This window comes from Oratosquilla oratoria, chromosome 41 (assembly GCF_046742065.1).
Source record: "Oratosquilla oratoria isolate Oo_2021 chromosome 41, ASM4674206v1, whole genome shotgun sequence".
Taxonomy (NCBI): domain Eukaryota; kingdom Metazoa; phylum Arthropoda; class Malacostraca; order Stomatopoda; family Squillidae; genus Oratosquilla; species Oratosquilla oratoria.
In genome coordinates, this window is record NC_134817.1 from 28,259,697 (window position 1) to 28,269,696 (window position 10,000).

The window sequence follows — 10,000 nt, forward strand, 5'->3', positions numbered from 1 at the left end:
TGTATTGTTAGTTTATTAACTTCCAGGAAGTCCACCATAGGGCTGAAGGAACCATCATGTTCAGGAACAAAAAAATAATAATAATATAAAAGTGGAAAATTCCATTCTGAGACTGAGGGTTCTATGATATCTTATTCAGTCATGCCTACAATTTTTTTTTTTTTTATTTTTTTTTTTTTTTTTTTTTTTTTTTTTTTTTTTTTTTTTTTTTTTTTTTTTTTTTTTTTTTTTTTTTTTTTTTTTTTTTTTTTTTTTTTTTTTTTAGGCTATCGACTCATAAGGTGGTCATTAAGCCTGGTTTGAATTTGTACAGTCTCGACGTGTGTACGGGAATGTATAACAACCACCTGTCTCTTGCTTTGAGGTAGCCTGTAAGCAGCATTATTTTGGATTTGATGAATGAGGTCTGTAGCACCAAATGGTTCACTATCGAGAGAAATGACACGTCTAAATTTATTGCATAATGAAAGTAGTTCATCCTGTGCATCCGGGAATTCGAGGGATTCTAAATGGGATTTGTCTAGAATGGGTTCCAGTGGGAGGTAGTTAGTTTGGACGATGTGGTACAACCTTTGATACGATTAGGGTACACAAAATAATTACACAATTTTACACCAGTGGTGAGAGTGATTGGGGCGTGAGAGTCATTGGTAATGATTAATTGAGTAAGACTCTTTTTTTGAGGCTGAGTGTAAGGCTGGATTTGTGAAGGATACGACATTTACATGAATTGATTCTGGCTGACAGACTACACCACATTCCGTGGCATTGGAGACACGAAAGTGTGCTTCGCAATATTCATGAGGTGGCAGAATCAAAGGTTTTGATACAACCTTATGTGTCATACTTGTATTTGTTGGCATCACCTGTGAAACAGGGGCAGAGGTAAGTAAGAATTCATCTAATAGAGGTATCGAGATGTCCTCTGAGGGGGAGGTATCTATAGTAGCTAATGATATCTTATTACCACGCTTGAAACTTTTAGATCTACGTAATTTACGTGCACGTTTTGTACATTTTGCACGAGACTTGTGGGAGGAAGACTGAATATCACTCGGCCACCTGAATGTCATCTATAGTTGATTGAGAAGCATTTGATGGTAAGGCAAGGAAGAAAATTATTGTCATAAGTGATACCATTATGTACGGGATAAATGGCAATGACATGATGCCTCATGACATGCAATCCAATAAGTATATCAGCAGGAAACTGAATATCAGCTACATACACTGACTGGAATTGATGGACGTAAGTCCGCAAAGCTTATGCCAAGTGTCATTTTTTTTCCAAGCACAGGAATTGATTACTATCCACATTACACAATGCCAGATCAGGGGGTTCAATGATAGTTACAAGCTTCCTAGTTCTGCGGAATTTGTGGAAACTACTGATATGATATTGACTGGGGACCATGTATCCATAAAAAGTGACAAAAGTATATCATCTGCACAAGTTGTAATAGAAAGAGCATTTATCCATCGGTCAGCGTTTGTGAGTGTACAAACTGGGAGGGCAGGTGAGGGATTCTTTTGGACCTGAGTGTCCTAAACAGGCAGTCATAAAGGTGTTGTGTTACGTAAAGATGATAATCTAGCATGGAAGGCTCGAGGCTGAAGCACACGGCAACGATTCGTGGTGATCACAAAAAATGAGGAGGTTTAGATGATTTCCGCTTAAAACAGTGGTTTGCCAAATGGCCTGGTTGTGAGCAATATTACCAAACTAATCTATTTCGTGAATGCGAATGTTCTTGTGTACTGTGCTGTAAACAGTGCCTGGATAACGATCGCGAGCGTATATTGTCTGTATTTACCTTAGCTATAGTAAAGGAGGGAGCTCGTGACAAGGGTGGGAATTCCACATTTACTGTTTTAGTAAATGTGTCAGGGTGTAAGTGTGACAGGAATTCAAAATATGAGAATTGATCACTTACATTTTCAAGCGAAATTTGCGGACCAGATGTTTGTGTACCTGAAATCCAAGGTGACCTTCCAAATGATTCCCCAAGTTCGCTTTTAAGAGCTGAATCTACTTTAAGTGCTGTCTCTTTTTTAAGATAAGGTCCCATGTTATGTGTTTGAGCTACTTTATTTGAATAGAAAAAGTGTACCTATTGCTGTCATTTCTACAAAGGTTTTCTTCATCAGCTCCACAAAGTCCTGATATATTGTTGTCTCGTCAAATGCATCAAATTGAATGATGTTCCCCGCAACTCTACCAAAATCTATTCCACTTCTAAACATATTTATATTTTCTTTATCATACTATTATTTTGGACTTTACGTATCGTGATTTCATGTTCAACCTCCATCGAAAAGGTACAAAGGGGTATATGTTCCCCCATTAAACTTTGGTAGACTTGGATCATCTCTAACTACTGTGATTAGATTGTACGAAGGCAAAGTGGATGACGATGGGGTGAAGCTAGAAGGATATGCCGTAGTCATTGTAGTGAAACCTGAGGAAGTTACTAGTGAAGTCCGAATTGTACTAGCAACTTTGTTAGTACAATGCACTGACAAGGGAATAAAGATTCTGAAACGAAAATGAGAATTCAACTTGTACGTTACGATAACGATTCAAATAACTTCTAGTCCTACGTAAGAAAAAAATTACTGAATTATACCTTGGCATGAGATTAAAGGTAATAGGTGATTACCCATAAGCACTCACTAAATACGAGAAATCAAATACAGCCTCTATGCTATGCGGAGAGGATGATCACCGAAAAATAGTAACAAGAAAACAAATGTACACTTGTGTCTGTCACTTCGAATAGTAGGTTCAAAAGACAATGACATTCGCTCAATTGTACTATAAAATGACCACGGTAACTCATTACACACAGTGTATATATATGCATATATATATGTATATATATATATGTATATGTATATATATATACATATATATAAATATATATGTATATATATACACATACATATATATATATATATATATATATATATATGTGTGTGTGTGTGTGTGTGTGTGTGTGTGTGTGTGTGTGTGTGTGTGTGTGTGTGTGTGTGTGTGTGTGTGTGTGTGTGTATTCACACATAAGTCACTTTCGTCGATCACTGTGAGCACACTCGATACAGTTGTAGCATTAAGTCACAGTATTGCGGAGATGACGTAGATATGACATATGCTGGGCCGTCACTGGTGTGGGCGGAGTTACAGATGTGGTGACGTCAGCGGGGAAAGACGGCGGTGCAAGGGATTACGTCAATGTGATGCCGTCATCAGCTGAGACTAATGTCTGACCGTAGAGTGTTATGCCCTATGGTGCGATGCCGTGAAGATCCGAGTGCTGGCAAGATGGAGAGGGTGTCTCCCTGTGAGGATGGCTACTCAAACGATTTCTGCATATGAGACGGGTGGTCGGAGGGTGTCAGAGGAGGTGAACGGACAGTACTCCAACGGACAAAACCCCAATCAGTGAAAACTGTCATATCCGAACAATACCCCAGTGGCAATCTGCAGGTGGAGTTAGGTTAGGGTTAGGTTAGGTTAGGTTAGGTCCTCCCCTCAATTTTCCTATTGGGGTTTTGTCTACTATGCAGATTGGGGTTTTGTCCGTTTGGGTTTTGTCATGTGTTCGTCAGAGGAACCATGGGAGTCTCTTCAGTAGCTCGGGGTGTCTAGAGTCTAGACACACATAGGAAGATCCAGCTGCAGACAAGTCTAGTAAGCTACTTGTATCCACAGGGAGGGGCCCGCAGCTGTACGACGGATAGGAAATGTGGAACAGCGTACTTGATCACAGGTGCAAAGCATTTAGAGCAGGTGTCACAGGTTGTTTGGGCGAGAAAGTGGGAGTGTAGACAGGAGCCCCGTAGGGTGAGTAGGGTTGGAGCGAACTAGACGATTTCGCACAGGAAGGACTATGCTTGGAAGAACATACTGAAACGTTCTACTGCTCTTAGAGATGCTTCGTATTAAGATGCTGGTAGAGTGTACGAATACTGTCTGAAGTGTCTGTTTCACACATGGGTGGGTGTCTGTGTGGGTTACGCTTTTTCACATGCGTCGTAAGCGTACGTAGATGGAAGGAGAGAATCAATGTCACTGTGGGTTATTTCAGACCTACCTACTCGGCCATCATTATGTTGCAGGTGGTTTTGTAAACACTGTTTATTTTTTTCTTTTATTTTAGTTTCTTAAATTTCCTGTACACCAGGTTCCATAACCCACACAATACGTTCTACTCCTTGTCCTTCTAATTCTCTGACTGACTCCTTCCTCTCTTCTGCTCAAGTAATCTCCTTGAGTTACCATTTATCTTTTTTCCTACAATTCCTTCTAATATATAACTTTTTTCATTCTAAATTGTAACCAGTATATTTATAATAACATCAACTACGACAATCTAATTATGATCATCTCATCTGAACTTTAAGATTAATTACTTTCTAACTTCTGATTCTGGCATTCTTTTACTATGAAATATGTTTACTCCTTGCGAAATTCTTTATCTTTCTTTGGTGACAAAAGAGCTTAACCTCTCATCATATCTGATAACTCATGTTTTCTTCCGCTTTTCTTATCTATGTCGAGACCCGTAATTCTGAGTGTGCTGTTCTGCATTTTACATTTTACATAATAACATCCAATAGTCCTTATATACAGTTTTGGCTGTCGCCAGGTGATTTTATTAAGCTAACTTGCAGACATAATCTGGCCGCATCCGGCTCTGCCGCATAGTGTGACACCGACTGGGGCAAACGTTAAATATATTGGATCCCATAATCTGCTTTGGGACTCTCTCCTACATTGCTGTTGCTTTTTACTCAATAACAATGATGATAATATTCTGTAGGTTTGTCTCTGGTTGAAGCGGAAAGACAACTCACAAGTGTATTTATGGAGAGGTTGCGAAGCCGGACTTCCTTTGAGAGAGAGAGAGAGGGAGAGGGGGAGCGACCGTCGCAATTTCCCGCCAAAATGTTGGCTCTTGGCAGGTCACGTGCAAAATCTCGAAACTTGCAGCTTTCTCTCTCTCTCTCTCTCTCACTCACTCACTCTCTCTCTCTCTCTCTCTCTCTCTCTCTCTCTCTCTCTCTCTCTCTCTCTCTCTCTCTCTCTCTCTCTCTCTTTCTATTTCTCCGGCACTTTCCTCTTGTATTCTCTCGCTCTTCCTGCAGGTGTCTCTACAGAGTGGCTTTTGTTGGGCAGCACTCAATACACACTGTATATAGCTAATAATCTCCCTCCTTCTCTCTCTCTCTCTCTCTCTCTCTCTCTCTCTCTCTCTCTCTCCTTCTCTCTCTCTCTCTCTCTCTCTCTCTCTCTCTCTCTCTCTCTCTCTCTCTCTCTCTATTTCCCCCCTCTCTCTCTTATAGTTGCTATCATCAGTTTTCTTATTCTTTCTTCCTATGCCAGTCCCTGTATCCCGGACTCTTCTTGTGATCGACGTAATCGGATGAGAGTTCAGAGCTTATGTTTAGCCCAAACTTTAACCAATGTTGTGTGAGAGAGAAAGAGAGAACGAGCGCACATACACACACACACACACACGCACGCACGCACGCACGCACGTACACACAAAACCTAGTATGAAAAAATACAAACCGTATTCTACAATCGTTGTATTCCAAAGGCATTTTACTCTGAGGCAGCGTTCGTTTAGTTGGCATCCGGGCAGGATAGCGACTGTCAAAACAGCGACTGTCATAATAGCGACTTCATAAGGGCGACGTAATCAGGTGAGCGACTTTCAAAACGGCGACTGTCTTAACGGCGACCGCGTTATAACAGCGACTGTAATAATAGCGACTTTACTATCAACCGGTCAGAATGGTCGCAGACTTATGTTTCAATTGCTTGTGTTTTCGTGTTTGTATTTGCGTGTTCAGTTGTGTTTACTTTGTGAGATAGGTTCAGAATGAAATATGCTCAAAAGGTCGCAGACTTATGTTTCTATCGCTCATATTTATTTGTTTGTGTTTACATGTTTCACTAAAGTGAATTTACTGGTCGGTTGCTCGGTCGTCGGTTTTTTTTAATTCTCTTAATAATATTTGTCTTTCAATAATAACTAAATAATAATAGCAACATTTAGGATTGGCCGAAACGTCGTACCCTGCAGAGTTTTGGCCGAAACACCAGTGGCCGAAACGTCTGTGGCCGAAACGTCTGTGGCCGAAACATCCTACATTCGATGCGCTCCCCTCCTGCATGCTCATAATGATGTTGAACTTCTGGACTGGGTTGTTCAAAACAAAATTTTGCATTATCTTGGTGTTAAATCTATCTTGACATTAAGCATCATGAACATCAAGATAAACTAACGCCAGAATTAGTTTTTGAACAACCCAACCCTAGACTCCTTGTTATGATATTTTATCAATGTTAGGCAACTTTTTGTGCAATAATAACACCATTTACCTTAGTCTACATATGAAAGTTGTATAATTTCAATTTAGATAATTTGTTTCATAAATTTCATTTCATTTTCACACATTATGTGCAAAAAATATTGTTACCTGAAATGATAAGTAATTTATTTTAATTCTTTTAATAATATATTTTCTTTCAATGATAAATAAATAATGATAGCAACATTTGGAGGACTGCTATTATTACTTATCATTGAAAAAAAAATATTATTAAAAGAATAATATATCACCGGCGATTTTGGCTCAGAAAGAACCCTGGGCCGAAATCACCTTGGGCCGAAATCACCCGAAGCCCCCCGTACCCACCCTACCCCTCCCTCGCTAGAGACCTTCCCCCGTGGTCCCTCCGGCTGACTATATGTACTCCAAATATTCGCCCCAATAGCAGTGTACTTGATAAAGTTCTAACGAGCGAAACGTTGTTGTTCTTCACATTGTTAAGACTTTGACAACTTGCCTACAATGGAGTGTTTAAAGTCAAGAAAAGGAAGTGACATGATAAGCCATGAAGGCTTTCTGTACAGGAAGGACAAAACAAAGTTAAAAACCATCAACTGGAGGTGCGCAAAGGCAGGTTGTAAAGGTCGCCTAACAACAAGCCTTCAGTATGGAGAGCAACAACAGCCCCCAGTGAGCAGTGGAGTTCACACACATCCACCAAACCCTTCGGAAGTGGCAGTCCGGAAAGTGGAAAATACTGTAAAAACAGCTGCAGTAACAACACGGAATCCACCACGAAGAATCGTGCAGGATGCAATGGCCGAAGTTCATGAAGAAGTTGCAGCAACTGTTGGCACTTCCACAAATCTGCGTCAAACCATCAGGCGGAAAAGGAAAGCAACAGACAACAACCCTCCAGCTCCTGCTAATGTTGGAGAACTGTTCATACCTGATAATTTGAGGCAAACAACAGACCAGCGTAGCTTCCTGCTCCATGACAGTGGGCGTGGAGATGTTCATCGGATGCTTATTTTCAGCACAGATCAGTTTCTTCAGACCTTACATGACTCTGAACACTGGATGTGTGATGGTACATTCAAAGTGTCGCCATCCCTTTTCTATCAAGTGTACACTGTGCATGCTTTGATACGAAACAATGTGCTTCCCTGCATTTTTGTTCTACTCCCAAATAAGCAACAAGTCACATACTCTCAAATGTGGACTGAGATCAAGTCACTGAAACCTGGACTCGCTCCAAGAAGTATCCAGATCGACTTTGAACTAGCTTCCAAAGCTGCACTCATTGAAGCATTTCCTCAAACGCACATTTACGGCTGTTACTTTCACCTGGGACAATCGCTCTGGAGAAAGATTCAAGAAAACGGACTGCAACGGTTATATTTGAAAGACGAAAATGTTCGGATGGCACTGAAAATGCTCCTTTCTCTTGCCTTTCTATCTGTGGATGAAGTGAGCGATGCCTTTGATGAATTGGTGGCAGACTACCCAGCAGAAGTAATGCCTCTCGTGAATTACTTCGAAGACAACTACGTGGGGCGGAGGAACAGACGGGGAGACAGACGACAGCCATTGTTTCCTGTACATATGTGGAGTGTGAAAGCCAGGCAAGATGCAGGGCTGCCACGAACCAACAACCAGCTGGAGAGTTGGCATAATGCTTTCCAGGGATCAACGGAAACCCATCATCCTACCATCTTTCGATTCATCGAAGCCTTAAGACGGGAGGAAGCCCTTCAACGGACGAACCGAACCCAGCTCCTACAAGGCAGAGACCTGACTCAGCGAATGAAAAAATACGTGACAATGAACGCACGAATCACTGCTGTGCAGCAAAATCGAGATCAGTATGATCTTCTGGAATTTCTTCGAGCCCTCGCTCACAATTTAGAAATAAACGTTGCTTGATCACTTGATGACAGATTTTTATTGTAAGGCTTGATAACTTTCTGTTGTTTGGCTTGACTAGACTTTTTCTTTTTAAATCATGTGCCTTCTATAGTTATCCCAAATAAAAAGTTGTTTTAGATTCCCTTTGGGTTTCAATTTTTATCACTGAGCAGTTACATGCAGTTGATGCGATAATGTCGCTGTTATGACAGTCGCTCTTATAATACAATCGCTATTATGTGGTCGCTGTTGTGATGGTCGCTGTTTTGAAAGAATCGCGATTGTGAAGTCGCTGTTATGACAGTCGCTGTTATGACAGTCGCTATTTGGAACCCGAGCCGTTTAGTTGTTCCGCGGGCGGCTCCGTGGAGTACCTTGCTGGTGTAATAGTATCGTCCGTCTTTTACAAACTCCTTGATTACTTTCTTTATCTCATTGATTTACTTCTTCACCTTTTGTTACATTTTTTTTTTTTCCATGACTAAAGTGTCGACGACGTCTTCGGAAAATTCATCAAAGTCTTACCTGGAACCGAAAAATGCCTTTTGAAAATATTCTTCTAGGATATCAAAAAGTGCTTCTGATGTCGTTCCGAGTTTTGGAGAGGTCCAGCGTGAACAGAAACCCGTGCGCTTCGCGCTCTCCTGCCTCACCGGGTGTTTGGCTGCTCGCTGGAAACTCATCCAGACGTCGCTTAGACTCTTCACCCAGCTAGGAGAAAAAAAATTAACCTTTTGAAGAAAAAACTGACGGATACTCAGACAGTCAAGATGCTCCAGTAGATTCCAACAGATTCCAACAGATTCCGACGGACTCCGACAGACCTCGATAGACTCGCGGAAAATCCGACAGATTCGTCAGTTATCTGTTTATCTCCTCTCTCTCTCTCTCTCTCTCTCTCTCTCTCTCTCTCTCTCTCTCTCTCTCTCTCTCTCTCTCTCTCTCTCTCTCTCTCTCTCTCTCTCTCTCTCTCTCTCTCTCTCTCTCTCTCTCTCTCTCTCTCTCTCTCTCTATTACTAAGAGAGAGAAGAGAGTAGAGGTGTGGAGTGTCACAATTTCAGAACACTGGTTTTGAAAATTGTAACTTTCATTGATGAAAAAATATTTATGTGTGTGTATTTGTTATATGTATGTATGTATGCATGCATGTATTTATGTATGTATGTATGTATGTATGTATGTATGTATGTATGTAGGCTATGTATGTATGACAAGTTCAAGTAGGAGGGAAGAGGAAAGATTGGAGTCTTAATCCGAGTTTTATTCTCAACTATTTTCGCTACAAGTTTTTTCAAAGGCTAAATTATTCAAGAATAAAACTTAGATTAAGACTCCAGTCTTTCCTCTTCCCATATACATATATATACATACATATATATATCTATATATCATACATATATATATATATATATCTATATATATATATATATATATATATATATATATATATATATATATATATATATATATATATGAGAGAGAATGTGGGTGGGGAAGGGCAAACGAAGATGTGTTGGGAATAGAGTTTATTGCCCTAACGTTGCGACCAACTTGGTCTTCTTCAGAGGACTACAACATTACAGACGGATCACAATTCTTATATTCGTAGCGAGAGGGAACCCGCCAAGGTATGAGCGGAAGGGTCATGTTTTCCCTTTGGCTAACGATTTAATTATTAGGACACTTACTGCTTTCGAGAGGCATTTAAATCCGTCTCTGTCGTTGTTGTTCTTGTTGGTGGCGATATGAG

The 10,000-nt window shown here is 40.5% G+C and overlaps 2 protein-coding genes across 6 annotated transcripts in view; both read left to right on the forward strand.

Annotated features, from left to right (window-relative positions):
• LOC143021080 (adenylate cyclase type 6-like) overlaps nt 1-10,000 on the forward strand; it is a 733,530-nt gene that overhangs the window by 394,102 nt on the left and 329,428 nt on the right. The window lies entirely within an intron of this gene.
• On the forward strand, nt 6,840-8,584 carry LOC143021289 (uncharacterized). The gene has a single exon (XM_076178697.1). The coding sequence runs from the start codon at nt 6,865-6,867 to the stop codon at nt 8,266-8,268; it is 1,404 nt and encodes a 467-aa protein (XP_076034812.1). The 5' UTR covers nt 6,840-6,864; the 3' UTR covers nt 8,269-8,584.